Source organism: Podarcis filfolensis (genome assembly GCF_964270895.1).
Source record: "Podarcis filfolensis genome assembly, chromosome: 13".
Classification (NCBI taxonomy): Eukaryota; Metazoa; Chordata; class Lepidosauria; order Squamata; family Lacertidae; genus Podarcis; species Podarcis filfolensis.
Window position 1 is genome coordinate 21,735,144 of NC_139615.1, and position 23,034 is coordinate 21,758,177.

General features: G+C 39.1%; 3 protein-coding genes across 6 annotated transcripts in view; all 3 read right to left on the reverse strand.

Annotated features, from left to right (window-relative positions):
* Positions 1 to 23,034, reverse strand: part of LOC310746579 (vomeronasal type-2 receptor 26-like) — a 239,622-nt gene that overhangs the window by 194,296 nt on the left and 22,292 nt on the right. The window lies entirely within an intron of this gene.
* Positions 1,445 to 12,824, reverse strand: LOC310748570 (vomeronasal type-2 receptor 26-like; the record flags this gene model as incomplete). The annotated part of the gene is made up of 6 exons (XM_083584422.1): positions 1,445 to 2,346; positions 4,115 to 4,241; positions 6,219 to 6,446; positions 7,807 to 8,673; positions 9,859 to 10,150; positions 12,682 to 12,824. The coding sequence occupies 6 exons, from the start codon at positions 12,822 to 12,824 to the stop codon at positions 1,445 to 1,447; spliced, it is 2,559 nt and encodes an 852-aa protein (XP_083440548.1).
* LOC310746582 (vomeronasal type-2 receptor 26-like) lies at positions 8,536 to 22,746 on the reverse strand. Of its 2 annotated transcripts, XM_083580490.1 has the most exons (5): positions 22,008 to 22,746; positions 18,952 to 21,051; positions 16,861 to 16,987; positions 14,873 to 16,205; positions 14,558 to 14,798 (listed from the first exon to the last, which is right to left on the reverse strand). In XM_083580490.1, exons 2-4 carry the CDS (start codon positions 19,024 to 19,026, stop codon positions 15,304 to 15,306), a joined length of 1,104 nt encoding a protein of 367 aa, XP_083436616.1. In that variant the 5' UTR covers positions 19,027 to 21,051; positions 22,008 to 22,746; the 3' UTR covers positions 14,558 to 14,798; positions 14,873 to 15,303. The 2 variants fall into 2 exon arrangements, 1 of the variants encoding a protein (XP_083436616.1); XR_014540759.1 differs by lacking the exons at positions 14,558 to 14,798; positions 14,873 to 16,205; positions 18,952 to 21,051; positions 22,008 to 22,746 and adding an exon at positions 8,536 to 8,673 and having other exon boundaries at positions 16,861 to 16,935.

The window sequence follows — 23,034 nt, forward strand, 5'->3', positions numbered from 1 at the left end:
TACTAAATGGCACAGAGCTATTTTATAATAGATTTCAGACTATGCTATTAATTCTGTTTGTGAACTCTACAGTCCACATGGGGTTTGGCAAGATGGATGGTGACATGTGGTAATTTGTGATAATTGAAGTGTTCAGAGCCATCTTCCAAGAGTATTGCATTCTGGAAGATTTTACTTGCATCAGGAAAAAACCTGAAAAAAACATGTTTACTGCCTCTCAGCATGGTTTACAAAGAAATCATGTGTTCCAATTAATGCCCTGATTTACTCTAAATCAACTTGTTAATAAATTATTTTCCATTTTCCTACTGGAGCCTCCATATGATCTCTTTCTCATAGTTAGTTCTGAACAACTTGCCTTTAGCTATCAAAACAGGCTTAGCATGACTTTGACATTTTGTCATATTGATTTAATAACAGGAAGGGAATTCACCAGAAAACATTCTCTTCTTGGCATTAGAATGTGTCAACAAGTTGAAAAATATTCCAGGCAGAGTATGTAACTTTTTAAAAGACGTTTTTAATTGTTTTTAGAATATCTTTTAGGAAAAAAACAAAAAAACAGAACCCCTATTTTTTATGTTTTAATTTTATTCTATTATTGACACCAGGAAACTCTGTCCACCACAAGCTTCACACAAAGTTGTGGGTGAGCCAGGGTGTCAAAAGTTGAAGAGAACACAATGAACTGGGGAGGGCTACACAGAAACAGATATGTATAATAGAAAGCCTTTGAAAAGTGTCTGGTGGAGGTTTCTTAATTGGCCTGTAATCTTTACATAGCTGGGACATTAAGGTATGTAATTGAATCTATAAAAAAAATGTGAAACCTGTCATTGGGGTCTCTTGTTTCTTGTATGCAACACCATTGTTTTTGCTGCCCATTCAGTTATTACCAAAGAATATAATGACCTGCTTCACAAAACATCCTGTGATGTACAATCTGAACAGAGCATTGAAACCTGACCATCTTAAGAAATACAAAGTCTAATTATATATGTGTAATACATGTGTAATATATTTTGGGTGTTCAATATAAACTACCGTATTTTTCGCTCTATAAGATGCACCAGACCACAAGACGCACCTAGTTTTTGGAGGAGAAAAACAAGGAAAAAAAATATTCTGAATCTCAGAAGCCAGAACAGCAAGAGGGATTGCTGTGCAGTGAAAGCAACAATCCCTCTTGCTGTTCTGGCTTCTGGGATAGCTGCGCAGCCTGCATTCGCTCCATAAGACGCACACAGATTTCCCCTTACTTTTTAGGAGGGAAAAAGTGAGTCTTATAGAGCAAAAAATACGGTACATTGAAAGTGCAGAACTGTGTGAAAATAAAATGAGACTTGAAAATGCAAGAGCCAGGAAATATGTTTTAAGGGTTTGTTTAGATTAATGTTCACAACTGAATAACAGTGCAAGAATAACTATCCTAACACTTGAGTTCCTATATATTCCTCTTTATTAGCTGTTCTCTGCTGTTTAAGGAAGGCCTCAGGATAATTATGTAGCATTTGGGGGCAAAGATACAACAAAGTAATCCAGCACTTGAGGCCAGGATGGAGAAGATCTCCACAGCCACTGTGTATTTGCCCTTAGTGCTCAGGTATGCTGGAACAAAGGACAACCAAACACTGCAAAACACCAGCATGCTGAAAGTGATGAACTTGGCTTCATTGAAACTGTCTGGCAACTTCCTGGCTAGGAAAGCCACAGTGAAGCTGATACTGGCAAGAAATCCAAGGTATCCCAGAACACAATAAAACATTGTGATGGATCCCTCATTGCATTCCACTATGATTTCTTCAGCTATAGAGTCCATGTCAAAATCTGGAAATGGAGGAGTGGTACTGAGCCATACAGCACAAATAATGGTTTGGATAAAGGAGCAGCTGAGAAGAACAGTATTGGCCAAACCTTTCCCCACCCATTTCCTCATTCTAGATCCCGGTTTGGTGGCCATGAAAGCTACAACCACAGTTATCGTTTTTGCCAATATGCTAGAAACAGCCACTGAGAAAATGATGGCAAAAGAAATTTGTCTTAAGTAGCACGTTACTGCATTGGGCCGACCAATGAACAGCAAGGCACAAAGGAAGCAGAGCAATAGGGAGACTAGCTGACAATATGTAAGTTCCCGATTGTTGGCTTTGACGATGGGAGTATTCTTGTGCTTGATGAAAATTCCTAGCACCAAAGCTGTGATGAAAGAAGAAGACAAGCTGAAAAAAACTGAACAGATTCCTAAAGCTTCTGTGAAAGAGAGGAAGTTTGGTCGCTTGCGGAGGCATTGATCTCTGTTACTGTTTGGAAATTGATCTTTTGGGCACTGGAAACAGTTATCCATGTCTGAAAAACAGAGGGGGGGGGAATCCCTCAATAATTAGTAATCAGAAAGATTGCATTCCCATCCCAAAAGTTGTTTACATACTCCCTCTCTCTCTCTATATATATATACAGTGGTACCTCTGGTTACGTACTTAATTCGTTCCGGAGGTCCATTCTTAACCTGAAATTGTTCTTAACCTGAAGCACCACTTTAGCTAATGGGGCCGCCCACTACTGCCGTGCCACCACCGCGCGATTTCTATTCTCATCCTGAAGCAAAGTTCTTAACCCGAGGTACTATTTCTGGGTTAGCGGAGTTTGTAACCTGAAGCGTATGTAACCTGAAGCGTATGTAACCCGAGGTACCACTGTGTGTGTGTGTGTGTGTGTATTCTTCCTGGGTCCATGACACCAATTTCATCTCAGAAATACTATAGCAAACTCTAATGCAAAAATGTCAACTGAGAGTGATTGTGTAGATGGCAAACCTATTGCAAGGTCAGGCAGGATGTATCCAGCTTAGGATACAGTGGATCTCTGGCTGTTTCCCTTTATTACTCCCTTTATTGTATCTAGCATCCCTTTGGGGGACAGAACCTGAGCCTTATGGTGAAGGGAGTTGTACAGCCCCTAAGCATATGTAGGCAATTCACATCTTACACTTAGTATACTAATGTGATTGCAGCTTTGCGTGGTTGGGGAATAATAAATAAATGGAGAGTGGAGACAAGTCACTCTCCCTTTATGTATTTTCTCCACGCCACTCACCCACAGCTGCAATCATAAGCTTACTTGACTTTGAGAAGGCAAGGTGGGGGCTTTGGCAACATACCAGAGCCCTTGTGCTGTGTTCCCAAAACTGGGTAAGTGAGGCACTGGACTTTGAGAAGGAGGCATAAAGGCTCTAGAAGTGTAATAGAGTCCTTGTGCCTCCTCTTTGAAGCCTGGTACCTCACTTACCAGTCTAGAGGAAGTCAGGGGTGAGGTCTCTATGATGCTGCTGGAGCCCTCATGCCACCTTCCCATAGACAGGTAAACAGCACTCCACCTTGCAGGGCATTCTTGGCTTTATTTATTTTTTTGTTTATGTGTGGACCACCACAACTGAACCCTCATGTAAGGGGCAATACATATGTATAACAAAAAACTCTACATCTTTTTCTCAAACACAAGCAGACAACATGATCCACTAGTGGTCTGCTCAGTCTATTCTTAGGACCACTTCAACATATATATATATATATATATATATATATATATATATATATATATATTAAAAAAGACCCTTCTAACGTTCATGGTGTTCGCTGCTAACGTTGTAAACACCATTGTTCTTGAGCTGCACATGATACATCAGAAATGCATGTGTCAAAAGGGATATTTATTATCATTCCTCAGACTTATAAAATAATATTTATAAACTTGATGGAATGAAAAAAAAGCAAAATTGATCAATTACTGCTACGATGGTTCTAATATTAATCAAATTCAAATCCTTTATTGCTTAGCTGGTGGAGGCATAATCACATTGTACAACAGTACAGTAAAAATGGAAATAAATCACTATATATTTGATGTATGAGGCTTATTTTGAACATACAGGGTTTTTTCGCTAACATACAGGGGTAAGAAGTTTGGTTGTTTATTCAATACATTTGTACTGTGTATAACAAATTATCAATTTGTGTTCTAACTGGATCATCACCATTCTTTTGGGAGAGATGAACCGGAGGCAGAAGAAAAATAAAGAAAAATTTATGCTCACGAAATTGAACATATTGTTTCCTACCCTTTTGGTCCGAAATCTTCCCATCTGGACATGGTACACAATCATAGCAACAGAATGGCTTCCCCTCTTTCTTTTTTCTGCTGTATCCAGGAAGGCAATTATCGTTACACTTGGCAGTTGGCAGGATCTATCCACAAAAAGAGGAGAATAATTGCTTTGGTATCTAATCAATAAATTAATACTATGGTGTTGCTTATCATGGGCCATGAGGTTTCTAAGGCTGCAGTTCTATTTACAAATTCCTGAGACACCTTGAACTAAATGGGAATTATATCTGAGTAGACATAGCTAAGTTTGCATTACAAAAAAAATCAGCTACTTTAAAGGAGTCAACCATTTTAAAGGAATGCTTCTGTACAGAACATAATGGCTTTGAAAATAGTTATGATCTTATGATCGTTGTTAGTGCTCTTGACTGAGTTGCTCAGAAGCTGGGTGATTCTGAGCCTGGATTAACTAAGCAAACCACACTTGACTGTCACATTTGGAGTAGATGTCATAGTCATGAATCTCAGTAAGTAAATTCCAAGAAGTTTTAACCAGAGATGTTATCCTATAATGAAGGAACGTGAACCTAGTTCACTGAATTGTGAGCACTACTTTTGGCATAACATTTTGAGACTTTTAAAATACCCACTCTGGAAGAATGGCAGATGAAGTTGATTGACTGTATGGGACTGGCAGAAATGACCGGCAGAATCCGCGACCAGGGAGAAGAGTCGGCAGAAGAAGATTGGAAGAAATTCAAGGACTATTTACAGAAATACTACAAAATTAATGAACTCTGAAAAGATGCTGGATTGAACTTATGTGGTCTCTAGCTGTTATGATAAAGATAACTGGGATTAAAATTGTTTAAGTCATAAAATTTAAAAAGTTGATTGGAAAATAAGGTGTTAGTTAAAAGGAATGTTAAGAGATTAGGATTTGCTGGATTAACAATTTGAACTAGAAAACAAGAACGGGAGGTATGAGGAAGTCAAAGAAACACGTTACTGAAAAATTGTTATTGAAATTGATTTGTTTTTAATATTTTTCTTTTTCTTTTTCTTTTTGTGTTTGCATAAAATTGGAAAACTTAATAAATATTTATAAAAAAAGAGACTTTTAAAATAAATTCCCTACGAGGAGGTTATTGACTTCATACTCAGTAACAATGGGACTCACATTTTGAAGAAGCTTATCACATGCTGTATCATTATTAATAATCTTCAGCATCCAAACAGTCCAATGAAAATACTCTACTTGTACAATTCTAAGGATCACTGAGTAGTGGCTCCTTTTGGAGCAAGTCATCCAAGAAATGACAGTAGATATGCACAATCTCTCTCATTCAATTATTCCTTAATGAAGCACTATTAACTTGAAGAATTCTGGAAATGATACTACAGTGGTACCTTGGGTTAAGTACTTAATTCGTTCTGGAGGTCCGTTCTTAACCTGAAACTGTTCTTAACCTGAAGCACCACTTTAGCTAATGGGGCCTCATGCTGCTGCTGCGCCGCTGTCACACGATTTCTGTTCTCATACTGAAGCAAAGTTCTTAACCCGAGGTACTATTTCTGGATTAGCAGAGTCTGTAACCTGAAGTGTATGTAACCTGAGGTACCACTGTACTTGTATAAATATAATTGCTTCCTTTACCTCTTGGCCCAAACTGTTTCCCGCTGAAATTGCTGCTAAAACAGAGAGGAAAAGTAGTTGTTAGCAAGTAGTTTCAGTGCAAACAGTGTTGTGCACTTGACCAAGGCATGATCCCACTGCCCATCAGCCAACAGACAGTGTGGCTTGCTCAAGAAAAGGAACAGCTGGTAGCTGACTTTACAATCTTAACTGTTCCTTTGTAGCCACATCAGTCCCTGACCTGACATCACATCTGACATAATGTAGAATAGGTGTGGTATCATTAGTGAGGAATGGCTTCATGGGCAAAATTAGGTCTGCAAGCTAGAAGTTTTCGGATCCTGTAAATAGTGATAAAATAACAATAATATTAATTTCAATTAATAAGATTTCCTTTATAAATCATTCTTCAGGTTCTCTCATAGGCATAACCAAGTATCTTTTTGTAATATTTTCTCTTTTACCTTTATTTTTATCCTACCTGATTAAATGTGTTGTGCCAGATGACAACCCCTTCATTAATGGTGAATGTTTGACCTTGTGTTGTGTATGGATCGATTTCTCCCACTTTCACCCGTGAAAAAGATTGGTTTGGGAAGGTAACCCAATTTATAATATCAAATCCCGCTGCCAATTCACCATTCTCATTTAAAGAAACAGTGTCTCCAGCACCATTGTTGAATGAGGTACTCCTTAGGAGAGAATGAAGCTAGAATGAAAAGTGGCAAAGGCAAAAACAAAACATCAAATTTGCAGATGACACCAAAGTGGGAGGGATAGCTAATGCTGCAGAAGGCAGGATCATGATTCAGAATGATTTTAACAGATTGGAGAACTGGGCCCAAACTAAAAAATAATAATTTCTACAGAAGGGGATGCTCTGCCTACCATACCCACCTTTCAGGGGGCAGAAACACATTCCACATCACCTAGGTCCAAAGGAGGTATGAACAGATGGAGAAGATCCTGTCTTCTCTGCAAAGTGATAGATTGCTTAATAAGGAACAAAAAAAATCCTACTTTGTCCTAAAGTGACCACCCTAGCCACACTGCAGGGAAGGTCAGTATGTGAAATGGCAAAAAGAAGAATGACAGCAGGAGCATTCTGGGCCTAAATGCACTCAGTTGCCCCACCCTCCATGTTGTCATGCACAGGACACTGCATGTGGACGGCAATTTGTTCTTAAGGCAGATGGTTGTTGGGGCTTCAACCCCAGGCTGCAAAGCATGCCATGCAGAGCAAGATCAGAAGTGGAGTGGGAATTGGCTTAATAAAAGACCACCACTTTATTAACTGGTTTTAAAAAATAGAGTTTTACTCTGGGAACAGCTCCAAGGGTGCATTGTGGGAGCCAAACTATGTCAACCAGAATGAAATGCAAGAAAGAAAGGGAAAGTTGTCATAATGTGTGCCTTTAAAAAAAAAAAAAAACACCTGTTACAAAACAAGTGTTTTTGTATTAAGAAAATGGAAACTCAACCCAAAATTCTTAGGAATGTTCAGTGCCCTACCCAATGGCCCACTGATTTCAGCTCTTCTTTCTCCACTCCCACCTCCTCCAATGTCCATGAAAAAGCTATTAAACATTATTCTCCCACTTCATTTCAGAAATGTTTACTTCGAGAATAGCTCATTCACTTATAAAATCCATCCCATCCAGCATATATCAGATGCCAAACATTAACCCTCCTTATTCATACACTTAAAATGTAACTTTACAGAGATGTGTCTTTAGAAGACGCTTTCAGCATCGACATGGCAATATGATATGAGCTCTTTTTCTTATTCTCTCTCAACACATCTTTCTTCATTCATCAACCTATAGTAACATCCAATTCCTGAATCTTCATTGATTAGCATCAATAACTTTTGAGGGGGGAAATGTGTTAACCTTCAACAGAGTGATGACTTCTGCTGTGCTTTCAGGTGGCAGGTAAGGAAAGAGATCTGGAAACAGGAGTGACCAGTGTATTCAAGGAATAAGGAACATAGTGCATGGATCTGGATTTCCTGAATTGTGTGTCATCACACAACAAACTAGGAGAGCTAGTTTTCATATGAAAATTACCTGCCAAGGTTGCACTTCTGGAAGATCCAATCTACTTCTGTCCAACATTGCTCTGTGTTTTTGCCTGGATGAGTACATTTTCTGTAAACTATGTGCTATGGCATGAACTGCATTGTAGATGCTGTAGCTTTGGCCAGTCATACTTATTTCAAAGAGAGTCCCCGGGAGACTGTTCAGCTTCTCTTCACCAGTGCAAGTAACTGATCTCATCTCTTCCTCCTTAGAATCAGGAAATGAGCAGTTGAATGCTTGCTGCCAGAAGATCCTCAAAAAATCATTGTCTTTGGATGTCTTAGCATGTAAGACCTGAAGGAATTTTCTGAAACCCAAGTCTTCATTTGAGTGTATTGCAAGAGATAATGAACCATGAAACACCTGTATGTCAAAAGCCCTGTGCATCACGTCAGCTGAGAAATCCCACTGGGCCGTTGTTATCCACACTTTACTGATGGATGTCACTTTTATATCTTTCAGCATTGCATATATAAGCATTACCCATGTCAAATATGTCATGACACCAGTTTCTGCATTTACTATCAATACATTGACTTCAGAATTGGATAGATAACTGGCCTTGTCCAGGATAGAGTCAAATGAACTCAACGTCTCTACAGCATGAGTTGTGGCTGGTATTTTTTCATTGAGGGCTGTGCAGATTCCATGCTTCAAAAGCATTGGCATTAAAGTCTGCAGAAATTTCTCTCCATTATCATTCTCCATTGTGATGATCCCAACCCACGTCCATTGGAAATGAAGAAGAAGCTTGACAATCCCTGCATACTGATACTCTTCATTGGGCACCATCCGGTAGAATGGAGGGAGCTGGCTTTTATCATCCATCTCTGGAGCATTCACACAGTAGGCAATCTAAGCCAAATAAAAATTATACATTCATCAAAAAATAATCATACAATGACATTATGCAATTAGATTAATAATGTAATAGCACCACATTTTCCCCTTCCTTGTTGCCAGACTTCCTGCTCTCATTTTTGTATACACATAATTCATGAATTCGTTCTGTAGTTTAATTGCAGAGCACTAGATTATTTCAGTTCATTTTATGCTAAATGTCATTCTTTCAGAAATTCATACTCTATCTTTTTGTTTGTGGCATGCATGTGAAATGTTGATTAGTTTGTGTCAGGCTGCTGCCAGCAGCTCCCAAGGCTGGTTGCCAGGAACGTACAAAGACAAGGAAATGTTTCTTACCGTCCACTTTTGATTCAGTATTTACAGAGAGAGGCTATAGCACCCAGCCTCTAATAATAATAATAATAATAATAATAATAATAATAATAATAATAATAATAATTATTATTATTATTATTATTATTTATACCCTGCCCATCTGGCTGGGTTTCCCCAGTCACTCTGGGCGGCTTTCCCCTCATCTGCCTCTGAGCTGTGACCTCCCTCAAACCCCTGTTGTAATTCTAAACTGTCATCCTCCTCCCTGGAAGGATCAAACTGCCATGTCCCTGACAGTTTGCAGGTTCTCTATGTATCAAAAATTGTGACTCTCTGCCATAGGAAGTAAGCATTTCATACACCTTCCCACATTGTCTTAGTTCCTAACACTACTTAGCAGTAAAAGCAGCAGTTATGCTACTAATCTTGGCAAAAATTGAATATATGAACACATATGCTGCATATATGGAATTGCATGATAATAAATTGTCGCAAGGACAGTTCAAAGTGCTGGTGCTTACCATTAGAGCCCTACATGGTTTGGATTAAGGATACTAGAGGGAGCATGTTTTGTAGCCCAGAGATAGGGAGTCTATGATCCTCCAGAATTGTTGCAATATAACTACCATATCCCTGTCTATTGGCAAAGCTCATTGGAGCTGATGGGAATTGAAGACCATCAAGAAGCTTGCCCAATCAACCACTCAATACAATAAGATCTTCTTCAGTGACCCTGCAACAAGTCCACAAACCATCTGAAATGAAGCTATTTGTGAAGGATAAATAGTTCACTATCATATTTTATTGGATAAACATAATACAATCTATGGAAAACTTATATGGTCAGGTGATTTGTTCTACCTGTGGAATCTTGTAGATGCCTAAAAGAGTAGTCATGTAAAAGGAAATTTCAAAGCTAAGTCCTCCGATGACAGCTATCATATTCTTTTGCTTAAAACATTTGAAGTTGGGAACAATTGTTTTCTGGCTGGAAAGAAGTTTCAAAGTATTCTGATGGATCATTCTTGCATTTAAATAACTGTCATAAATGTGAAAGCCAAGGCTTATGTTTAGTAAGGTCTTCAGGTTTTTATTTATCTCATTCACTGCAAAAACCAGAGACAGGATATGCTGGTAGTTCTTAGACTTTGTCCTAAAGAAAAGAATTGTATCATATGTGTTATTATTAGTAATAAAGGATCAACCATGCTTTTCAGAACAGGGTTGAGTCATTTATTTATTCAGTGTGCCCATTGTGTTTTGGGCAAAAATGCATTTGACAAGGCCTTATCTAAAATAAATAAATAAAAAACAATATTTAAACAATGGTTTAGCCCTATATATGGAAATCTAAAAGCTGAAAATCTAAAAACTACGGAACTCCCTCCCCACAGAGGTGTGTCTGGCACCTTCATTACACAGTTTCTGGTCAATGCCAAAATGCACCTCTTTACCCTGGCTTTTGACACCTGAGATGTATATTTTTAGGACCCAACTTATTTTTGCTCCTGTATATTGTTTTATACTGTTCTTAATGTTGTGTTTTACTATTGTAACTCACCCTGGGAGCTTTGGGTGAAGGGTGGGTAAATGATGATGATGATGTTAGCTGGCGTCAGTGCCAGATTTACGTATAAGCCAAACAAGCTATAGCTTAGCGCCCCACTCTCTTGGGTCCCCCCCCATATACTTCTTCTTTATTGCATTTCACTATTAATATACTTCTTAATTGTATTTCAGTTCAACAATTACTTTGATAAAATACATTTTTTGTTATGTGCAAATGGCTTTAAATACATATCAGGTCCATAAATTACCATATAGCATATATTCAACACAAAAAACAGTGGCAATTTGTGTTGACAAAGGACAGCTGGGCATATAAACGGCCCCATTACCTTCAGTAGCTTAGGGCCTCATCAAACCCAAATCCAGCCCTGGCTGGTATAAGTAAATTAAGCAAAGTTACACCTGTTTCAAACACTGTGTAGCAGTGGGGCTGTTCCTGGTAGAAGAAAAACAAGCTTTTAAAATATTGTTTCATGCAGGATTTGCTGGTCACATAACTTAGCTGAAAGGGTTTAGAATCCAGGCTAAGTCCACTCCCTCCCTGGTCTTGCCATGGTATTCTCCCAGGATGCCCCTTTTCTAGGACTTACACTGCCAGCTGTGCCTGTGTTTAATGCCATGTAAAATCAGAAATCTCTCATTTTCATGATTTTGGGCTCATGAGCTGATTCCTAGCTCACGAATATTAAGTCCCCAACAACCCCAGCTCAGCCAAAGATATGTCAGTGTAACTGGCTTATTCCAGCAGGGCTTAGCTGACTGAACCAAGGTCATTGCAAGTATCCAAAAGAAGTGTTTTGCAAATATGGAATAGGTAGGATTGTGGGGAGTGTAGAGGCTAGATCCTAGGTCCTTTCTGATTGGTCACATAACCTGGAAACCCAGCATAGAAACCTCTTTTAAAGGCTTGTTTTTGCACCACCAGTTTTAAGCACAGAACTTTATTCTGGCTTAATTTACATTGGTGTGCTTTATGCCAGCTTCTTGTGCAGAGGATTGGTTCCATAATGGAACAACTGCAGATAAAGCATGGAATACCCTATCCCTAAATCCCATTTGAGAATCTTTTGTCACATATTGATAGAAAAGATGTTCGTACAAAATATGTATCTCCCAGATAAAAAGAGCAGAAACACAACCATCAAATAAGAAGAAATAGAAATGGTGTATAATGCAATTCAGTTTAACAATGTCACAGGCAGAAGGTTGCTTGGTATTTAAAAATATTCCAGCTATGCTAGAGTGCATTAATTGAAAGGGGAAAAATAAGGAAATATTTCAATGGTATCTTTCTCAACATAAACTGAGCAAAAGATGCAGTCAAAATATGTATTGTTGGAGATGTAAAAGAACTACTACAGACTTTATACATATTTCGGAACTGTGTTAAAACAATACATTTGGAGGCTACAATTCTGCATGATTATGTATTACCATGATCCCCCAAAACAGTCCTCCTTTGCATGCATTCTGAAGTTATAAATGCTGATCTACAACTAGCAATAAACATTTTGACAATGGTAAAACTATGTATAGCCCAGCAATGGAGAATTCCCCCATAACTATAGAATGGCTGAAGAAAACTGAGATAATATTATGGTGATAAAGCTGACATACAATAGAAATACTATAAAATATAATCTTCAAAACAGGTTTATGGAGAGATGTGCCTTTCCCATTCAATTTTGGAATAAAAATGTCAGATGAAATAACCCCTTATAACTGATTTAAATTAATCCATCTATATGTAATGATACCTTCCTTTCTTTTGTCTCACCCTTCTAAAAACTTCTTCTATTATACCCTGCTTTTTAATTTCATATCAATGTTTTGTAATACTTATTAAAAGAAATAGGAAGGGATTGTGAAGGCCATTAAATAATATGAGGTGAATGAGGAAACTGTGGAATATAGAGTGGTCATGAAGAATAAGAAAGCAAGGTAAGCAAAAAAAAAATCACAGACATGTCAAGCACATCATGTAAAGGAAAAACCATACACAATTTTAATAAACCTGCTATTAAACCTAAATACAAAAAAACCCCTCCTGTTCTCTGATCATGTTGCTGCTTGTATAACATATGTGATTCTATTCAGCCTTACATAATTCCTTACATAAGTTCATCTGTCATCTTTGTTGTTGGCTGGTTGTTAAATGGTATTTCATCAAAGATGAAGGTGTTCAGTGAGGCAATCATGTCAATGTTTATATCCCCTTTCTTATAATACTGGTGTGGGACCAGGAATGGATCAATCATTGTGCACATAGGAGCTGGCGCCTTGCAGTCAAGTTGAGGGAGACTCAAAATGAGAAGCAGAAAAGCAAATACCCCTATCATCTTGGGTGAATTCATCAAAAAGAATGCCCAGAAATGATCTATTATCAGCTACCAGACTGGATACATCACTGAAGATCAGGCGGGCAGCTGCAGCTCTGCCCGTTCACCAACCAACACACCAGCACTTAATAGGACTGGGTATTTTTTTATCAACTTTCAGACTGTGTTATTGATTCTGCTTGTGAGCTCCAGAAATCCATAGGAGGCTTGAGCAGATGGATGATGTCCCTGAGAAATTTGTGATAATTAAAGGTTCCAGAATAATCTCCCAAGAGTATTGCATTGTACAATACATGACTTGCATCAGAAGAAGAGAAGAAAATATGTTTGATATACAGTGGTACCTCAGGTTGCAGACGCTTCAGGTTACAGACTCTGCTAACCCAGAAATTGTACCTCGGGTTAAGTACCTCGGGATGAGAACAGAAATTGCACAGCAGTGGTGTGGCAGCAATGGGAGGCCCCATTAGCTAAAGTGGTGCTTCAGGTTAAGAACAGTTTCAGGTTAAGAATGGACCCCCAGAACGAATTAAGTTCTTAACCCGAGGTACCACTGTATCTCAGCAATACTTACAAAGCAATCCTGCCAGGCTACTACTACTACTACTACTACTACTACTATTACAGTCATACCTTGGAAGCTGAATGGAATCCATTCCCGAAGTCCGTTCAACTTCCAAAACGTTTGACTTCGAAGGCACGGCTTCTGATTGCCTGCAGGAGCTTCCTGCAGCCAACTGGAAGTCACGGAAGCCCCATCAGACATTTGGCTTCCAAAAGAACATTCACAAACTGAAACACTTGTTGATGGATCTCAACCAAAACTCTCTGCTACTGGCTGCTTAGTCTGTGTAGTCCAGGATGACAACTCAGGAACATAACATGCTGAACAGTAACTTGATTTGTATTTGCATTCATTATATACAGAGTATAGCACAGTTTTGTACAAGTTACTATATACAGAGACTCAATTCAAACTCTACACACCAACCTCTGAACTCTAACACCAAACTACTGTGTCATGCTGCTTATAAGGGAAAACTTTTAGCCAATCATCACCTGTTGCTAGGCTTCCCTATCTCCAAGCAGACTTTCTCATGTACTCTTGCTTAATTCGGCTTCTTGCCAACTCACTAATTGTCCACTTCAAAGCTGCAGTTTCTCACAAACCTCAACAACACTCACTTCCAGATTTGCGGCATTCGGCAACCAAAACGTTCAACTGCTAAGGTGTTTGTCAACCAAGGTACGACTGTATTATTATTTCATTAAATTTGAGAATCACAGGGAGGCTTCCAATATAGCATATTACAATAAAGTGTATTACAGTGTGATTGTGGATGAAATATATGTTTTAAATACCTGAAGGAGGAGGAGGAGAAACTCATATCCACATCAAGTTCACCAGTAGCTGTGTTTATCTGATACCTCTTAGTTAAACATTGACTAGAGGAAGCGGACATAGAAGAACAAGACTATTCTTCCCACTGAGTCCACCCAAACAGTGCAACTGCTAAGGTTAGATTCAGTGCCTAAATTGCCAGCCTGACAACATGACAGAGAGTCAGTAACTCTGTTAACACACAACTTTACTATTACTTGGTTTCTTCTGGCGGAAGACAGATGGATGGGAAATCTTGACTATAACAATGTTTTGTATTATCTGTTTATTGAAAAATACATATAAGTAACAGAGAAAAAGTAATGCAGAGTTCCAAAATTAAATAATAACAGCAAACCAGTGTGCCAAATTACTATTTTGCTTGAATATTGAAATATCTTAACCATGACAAAGAATGAGAAGGTGGAGGGCTATGGGAAGACCCCTTTCCTGTTAATATGTTCAAATAAGGGGAAACAATCTACATCAAGATTATCAGATTTAGCCTCTCCCTAGACCACCCATGTTTGTCTGTTCAAGTATTCTGACAAAGTGATGTTTCAGACATTGGTGAACCATGCCTCACACATGCATCAGGAGACTTCCAATGATGGGCAAGAAATGGCAGGCACTAGCAACATTAAGACTAGGTTTCTATGTGTGATGGATAGGATGGCATTGTTCTCTAAGGAGAGAAGAGGCAAAGATGGATCAGCAAGCAAGTTTTTGTACCGAGTTTGGCCGTGTGGTGCAGATTGCTGACTCACCAGTATGCGGGATGAGGGGGACTAACAGCTCAAATGGATTATGGAGAGACATGTGGAATAAGAAAGAGTGTGTCTTTGAGATTTTGTGATAATGTTTACACATTTTGCTTGGCATTTCAATTGGGAGGCCTCATTCTTGTTTGCCATAATGGGTCAACCTCCATTAAAAGTACCATGGAAAGACTTATAAGGCATTCATTACACAAATATAAGACACACTTACTTACTACTTGCAATTGAAGGAATACACTTACATATTCCTCCTTGTTAGCTGCTCTTTGGTGTTTAGGGAAGGCCTCATAATAATTATGTAGCATTTAGGAACAAAAATACAGCCTACTAACCCAGCACTGGAGACCCAGATGGAGAAGATCTCCACAGCCACCATGTATTTCCCCTTGGTGCTCAGATAAGAGGGAACAAAGGACAACCAAACACTGCAAAACACCAGCATGCTGAAAGTGATGAACTTGGCTTCGTTGAAACTGTCTGGCAACTTTCTGGCTAGGAAAGCCACAGTGAGGCTGACAAAAGCCAGAAATCCCAAGTATCCCAGAACAAAATAAAACATTGTGATTGACCCTTCATTACATTCTATTATGATTTCTTCAACCAAAGAGTTCATGTTGAAATTTGGGAATGGGGGTGCAGTAGATAGCCATATACTACAAATAGTGACTTGTATGAGAGAACAGCCAAGAATAATAGAAATAGCCAATTTTCTCCCCACCCATTTCCTCATTGTGGATCCTGGCTTAGTTGCCATGAAAGCCATAACCACAGTGATTGTTTTTGCCAGCAAACAAGAAACAGCTACTGAAAATATGATGCCAAAAGCAGTTTGACATAAATAGCAGGTAACCCACTGAGGCTGGCCAATGAATAGTAAAGCACAAAGATTGCAGAGGCACAGGGAGATGAGGAGAAAGAATGATAGAGCTCGATTGTTGGCTTTGACAATGGGAGTGTTCTTGTACTTGATGAAAATTCCTAGTACCAAAACTATGGTGAAAGAAGCAGCCAATATAAAAAAAACTAAAGTGGTGCCCAAAGGTTCTGAGAAAGAGAGGAAGTTCATGGACTTGGGGAGGCATTGGTCCCTGTTCTTGTTTGGAAATTCATCTTCTGGGCATTGGAAACAGTCATCTATATCTGAAAAACAGAACAAATTATGTGTCTGTTCCTGTCTGTGCAATTATATTTTTCCAGATCTGCAGCTTCTGTATGAAAATGTATACAGAAATATCTTATTCTCCTGAAGGCATCTATAGGGATGATTAATAATCCCCCCTAAGTGTTTAAAACCAATTTACTTCTAAGTATATATCAGTAAGTGCTCCAATAGGATTTGCAGATGTCAAATCCTACTACAAGGGATTAAGCAGGGAAGTGAATATCTCTTACTTCCCAAACAGAACCATTCAATAACTGTTACTCGGCAATTTGGCCGGCTTAATCTACTCCTGCAGGTTGATGCCCCTGCAAATTCTAATCACTTTGGCCAGAAGGGCAGGGAGTCATTTGTAAATTTCACATTACAATGCAAGGGGGGGGGGACAGAAGTTGGCTAGCAGTTAAGTTGGTTACCAAAGCTAAGTGTGCACAGAAAATATCTTGTTTTGTAAAGAGCAAAACATTCATGTATCTGAAAAATGATTTGGAATATTTACCAATAATAGAATATATCTTTCCCCCCTAACATTTATTGGATGGAAATGGGGGAGGAATTTGAGAGACTATCAGCGAAACAAGGTTGGTCTTAATATTTTAATATTGCATAGTATGTTCACCATTTTGTTTCTCTTACCCATTTGGTCTGAAATCTTTCCATCTGGACATGGAGCACAATCATAGCAACAAAATGGCTTCCCCTCTTTCTTTTTTCTGCTATAGCCTGGGGGGCAATTTTCATTACACTTGGCAAGAGGTAGCACCTAGCCATAAAAAGAAAAGGGAAAATTAATTTCTGATATATTTGGTTAATAGCAAGAAAAAACCAGTCCCGTGGAAAGAGCACATTTTGAAGCAATTAAAGCTTCTCACTTCTCTTCAAGGACAGCCACATGAATAATGTGTTATATCAAAATAACCTGGCAGCAGCCTTCAGAAAACCTTATATAATGCAACCTAATTTCCTTGTCATTGTTACGGCCACAGAGAACAAAACTTATAACTCTGATGGTTGATGCTTATATGAAACTTTCAGACAAGCCAGAACACTGCTGACATGAATCACACTTCAGGGTGGAAAAGCTACCTATGTAATTTTGATTTATTTATTTCATAAAATCTATACACCACTTGATTGTAAAACAAAACAAAACAAAACAAAACAAAACACCACACACCTCAAAGCGGTTTACAGAAAGATTAGACAATAAAATTGAGGAAGAAATTACAACCATAATTAAACGTAAAGGTAGCCCTGACCGTTAGGTCCAGTCGCAGATGACTCTGGGATTGCGGTGCTCATCTCACTCTATAGGCCGAGGGAGCCGGCGTTTGTCCGCAAACAGCTTCCGGGTCATGTGGTCAGCATGACTAAGCTGCTTCTGGCGAACCAGAGCAGCACATGGAAACGCCGTTTACCTTCCCGACGGAGTGGTACCTATTTATCTACTTGCACTTTTTGGCATGCTTTCAAACTGCTGGGTTGGCAGGAGCTGGGACTGAACAACGGGAGCTCACCCCATCACGGGGATTTGAACTGCCGACCTTCCGATCAGCAAGCCCTAGGCTCTGTGGCTTAGACCACAGCACCACCCGCGTCCTTACAACCATAATTAAAGACATACAAAAGTTTAAATACTAAAACAGATTAAAATTACCTCAACTTTATCAGCATCTAGGTAGACTTGCTTAACAGGAAGGTTTTTAGCAGACACCAAAAGGAGTACAGTGAATATACCTGTTTGATCTCAATAGGCAGAGAGTTCCAAAGTGTACTGCTGCCACACTAAATGATCAAGGAATGGGTATTATGTGGCACATGTAGCAGTGCCAATTCTGCCAATCAAATAAGCTGAGTGGACACATATGGGGTAAGGTGATCTCATAGGTAAGCTGGTTCCAAGTTGTTAAGGGCTTTATATACTAACAGGGGACTAATCCACACTGGTCAGTATAAAATGTTACAAATGCATGTAAAATCATCAATGTAAAATTGCACTGAGAGCTAGATAACATTTCTTTTATAGCAGTTTTACAGTCTGTATAGATCCAGCCAGTAACACCCTAAACTTGGCCTGGCACAAAATAGGCAACCAGTGCAGATCTCTGAGCGCATGTGTAACATGCTGTCAATGCTTCCCTCCTGTCAGCAATCATGCTGGAGTATTCTCCACTAACTGCAGCTTCCAGATCAAGTGTGAGGGAAGCCCCTCATAGAGTTCATTTCAGTAACCCAGTTTTGAAGTAACCAGTGCATGAGCTATGGTGGCAAGGCTTTTCCGATCCAGGATTGGCTGTAGCTCTTGAACCAGCTGTAGCTGGTAAAAGGGATTTCTAGCCACTGAGGCTCCTGAGCCTCCTGTGACAGAACTCGATCCAGAGGCACCACTAAAGGGTTAACTTTCTCCTTCAGGGGCAGTGTAACCCCTTTGAGGGTAGGCAGCTGACCAATTTCTCAGATACGGGAGGTCTTCACCCACAGCACCTCCGTCTTGCCAACATTCATGCTCAGCTTGTTTGTCACCATCCATTTCACCACTGCATCCAGGCAATGGTTCAGGGACTGCACAGCCTCTCCTGATGTAGATGTTATGGGGAAACAGAGCTGAGTGTCATCACTATACTGATGGCATCTCGCCCTGAAACTCCAATGACTGCCCCCAATGGCTTCATGTAGATATTAAATGGCACTGTAATATTTCCTCCTGCACCGATACATGGGTCTCACCTGATTAAACATGTAATGCCATGTGATAACCTCATTAATAGTGAACTCTTGATCCAGAGCAGCCCATGGATCCATCCTTCCCACCTTCAGTTTTGAAAAAGATTGGTTTGGGAAAGTAACCCAATTTATTATATCAAATCCAGATGCTAATTCACCATTTTCATTAAAAGACACCGTCTCTCCGCCAGTATTGTTAAATGAGATACTCCTTAGGAAATGGTGAAGCTAGAATGAAAAGAGACAAAAGCATATTTTATATGATTATTTGAATTTTCATCCCATCCTTCCTTAGATCATGATCCCAGACCAGCTTACAATAAAAATTAAAACAGATAATGATAATCACTAAATAATAATAAAGCTTCCACTTAGCCTTAAACATTAGAATTCATAGTGTACCAAAGGTCAGGGTGAAAATCCATGTTTTTAAATGGTACCTAAAATGAAACCAGGTTGACATCAGTAGTATTTGAGGGGATGGAAAGACACTCAAGAACTGTGTTGACATTTAAAGAAGATAAATAAGTGAGTAAGTTAATTTGGATATGCAGAAGATATTAAAAATAAATTTAAGGAACCGCAGAAAGAGGGGGAAGGAAGTCAAGTTTTAAAGTGTCAGAATGATTGTACATCTGAAATATGAGTTGGACCCAAACTAAGGCTGCAACACTGTAACCTCTTACCTGAATGTAAATCCCATTTTTTAGATTCCCTATTATACTGCTTGGGTAACACAAAACATTTTGAGCCTGCTGTATATCCCTTCTCCAGCAAACAATAAATGCTAGGTGGGGGAAGCATCCCTTCACTGTCATGGAAATCAGTGCTTCTTCCTCCCTGGAGGCCAGGGCAAAATCACACACACTGGAAGGTGGGCAGGTACAAGAGGTACTACCCTTGACCTGGATGAGTGACTCGTTTGATATGTAGTCACATGTACAATGTTCATAGAAAGAGAGTGGAAGAAGCCAGAGTGTGGGGAAACAAGTCCAGAGCTAGCACATGGAATATCTTGACTTACACACACACACACACACACACACACACACACACACACACACACTGTGCCTTCACATGAGAAAAGACATACAGGAATGGTGGGAGTGGAGAATCAACATATTCAAGGAAAAGAAATGAAGTGTGTGGTGTGTAGGTTTACTCTGTAAACTGAGTGCCGCCACACACCGGAAAAGCTATTGCAAAAGAACTGTTTTTCATGTAAAACATTACCTGCCAATATTGCAGGTTTGTAAGATCCAATTTAGCTCCATCTGGCATTGCTTTGCAGTGTTTTGACCTGGATGAAACCATTTTCTGTAAACTATGTGCTATTGCATGGACAGCATTGTAAATGCTGTAACTCTGGCCTATCATGCTCATTTCAAAGAGAGTCCCTGGGAGGCTATCCAACTTCTCTTTACCAGAGCAAACACTAGCACTTTCCTTGGCTGTTTTAGAATCAGGAAAGAAGCAGTTGAATGCCTGTTCCCAGAATATATGGAGAAAAATATCTTCTTTAGCTGAATTAGGATGTAGGGTCTGAAGGAATTCTCTAAACTCTGGCACTTCATTTGTGTGTATTGCAAAGGACAAGGCACCATCAAAGACTTGTATTTTAGAAGTTCTGCGCATTGTCTCTAATGTGAATTCCCACTGAGCTGTAAAGATCCACACTTTAAATATTGATGTCTCTGTAATACCTTTCAACATTGCATATAAATAAATTGTCCAGTTCAAAGATGGTACGGTGGGATTTTCTGCATTCACAACCAATACCTGAACTTCAGAGTTGGAGAGATAACTTGCCATGTTCAGGATGATGTCAAATGAGCTCAGCGTATCTATAGCATTAGATATAGCTGGTATTTTTCCATTGAGGGCTATACAGATTCCATGCTTCAAAAGCAAGGGCATCAAAGTCTGCACAAATTTGTCACCATTATCATTCTCCATTGTAAGGATCCCAACCCATGTCCACTGGAAATGCCCAAGAAGCTTGACAATCCCTGTGTACTGATATTCTTCATTGGGAACTATCCGGTATAATGAAGGCAGTTCACTTTTAGCATCTACCACTGGAGCAATTACACAATAGGCAATCTAAGGGGAAGAAAATGAAATTCAGTTAAAGAAGTAGTTAATTCAATTGAAATATGTCTGCACTAATAATATAAATATGCAACGATTTATTGTAATTATCTGCTAAGATAAAAAAGGAATGCTAACTAAATCTAAAAATGCTGATGCATTTTTAAAATGGTAGATATTCAAAATAGTTTAATAACTACAAGCTTTGTTTCTCATAGTATTAACATCTGTAGTTCTTTTCTTTGCCCAAACTGGGCATGTGGCGATCAATTGGCAGCAGTGTGAACAGCTCAGAATTCCAATGTATCCTGGCTTGCTCAACCTCTCACCCTCCTCACATCATGCTGTTTTGTGGCTTTCCATGGACTACCAGCAATAGCATTTCTGCAGACCTGCTCTTTCAGCAGGTTGTTATAGTTGTTGTGTTGTTATAGTTGTTTAAAATTGTGCATGTCAGAAATGTTGTTAATATGTTCTTAGGTGTGTTGCTAATCTTGGAAATAAAATCACAATAAACTGCCTGCCTTACAAGCACATAGTGACAAGAACTGGACAATTTGAATTTTCCTGACCCTGGACTTCTTTCTTTCTTTGGTAACATGAATAAGAGTTTGGATTTGGATTTGATATCCCACTTTATCACTACCCTAAGGAGTCTCAAAGCGGCTGACATTCCCCTTTCCCTTCCTCCCCCACAACAAACACTCTGTGAAGTGAGTGAGGCTGAGTGACTTCAGAGAAGTGTGACTAGCCCAAGGTCAGCCAGCAGCTGCATGTGGAGGAGAGGGAAGGGGAACCCGGTTCACCAGATTATGAGTCCACTGCTCTTAACCACTACACCACACTGGCTCTCATTGCCCACAAGGCACACAATGTAGCAAGCAACAAAGCAATAAAACAATACAATTGAATGTAACACAAAACATAAAAGAACAATTGAAAACATAGAAAAACATTTACAAACTTACCGATACATCTCTTGCTAGCTCACAAAAACCTTTCAAAAATAAATAAAAGAGAAATAATTCTAAATGATATAAATGATTAAAAGTTTCATTGCCTGCCAGCTCACTCTACCTGTGGTATTTTGTAGATGCTTAAGAGAGTGGCCATGTAAAGAGAGATTTCAGAGTCAGGGCCTCCAATGACAGCTATCAGATTATTTTGTTTATCACATTTGAAGTTGGGAACAGTCTTTTCAGAGGCAGACAGAAGTTTCAGGGTGTTCTGATGAGTCATTCTTGCATTTAGCAAGCTGTCATAAATTTTGACTCCGAGGCTGACATTCGGAAAGAGTCTGGGGTTCTCATTCATCTCATTCACTGCAAATACCAAGGACAGAACATGCTGGTAGTACTTTGGACTTGCCCTAAGGAAAGAATTACTTTAAAAATAAGACAGATATCCAGCTCTTCATCAACCACCTGTTTCATAAGAATTATTTGACAGGATGCCACTTTATACATGCCCATTACTGAAGTTGTTATTAGGATTATATGAATTGGACTGTGCCTCAGAAAGAATGATGAACTGGGATACATAAATCCCACTGAAATCAACAGGAAAAGCAATTCATGATTTAGTCATATCCCATTGTTTTCAAAGAGAACTTGGGAATGCTAGCTTAATCTGGATACAAGCATATCCCTATCAAATGCATCTATTTAATTTCATCTGACTGAATAGCATAACCATTCCACTGTGACCAGAAGGCCAAATAGAGAGACAGAAATACAAGCTGGTGTTGAACTAGGACCACATTTTTAAGTGTTAAGACATATAAAAACACATTCAGAGGGAAATACTATCAGTGCAGTATTTCCACCCATGAAGCCTCTTCCCTCTGATCACTTGGGTGAGAAAGAACAACTCAGCCTGCTTTCAAAACTGACCTTCAGTGAAATGCAAGCATCAGTTATTTAGCTGAGCCCAGCAGAGGAAACAGTGGGAATTTCAATGCTCATATTTTGTCTAGTTTGACACATGGAGAAATTT

Bases quoted from the DNA above. Each gene is read 5' to 3' on its own strand.
- LOC310746582 (XM_083580490.1), bottom strand. From the start codon at position 19,026: ATGGATCCATGGGCTGCTCTGGATCAAGAGTTCACTATTAATGAGGTT. The intron at 16,988-18,951 runs GTGAGACCCATG...TTTTATGGCTAG, and splicing joins GGCATTACATGTTTAATCAG to GTGCTACCTCTTGCCAAGTG. The intron at 16,206-16,860 runs GTAAGAGAAACA...TCTGTTTTTCAG, and splicing joins AAAGATTTCAGACCAAATGG to ATATAGATGACTGTTTCCAA.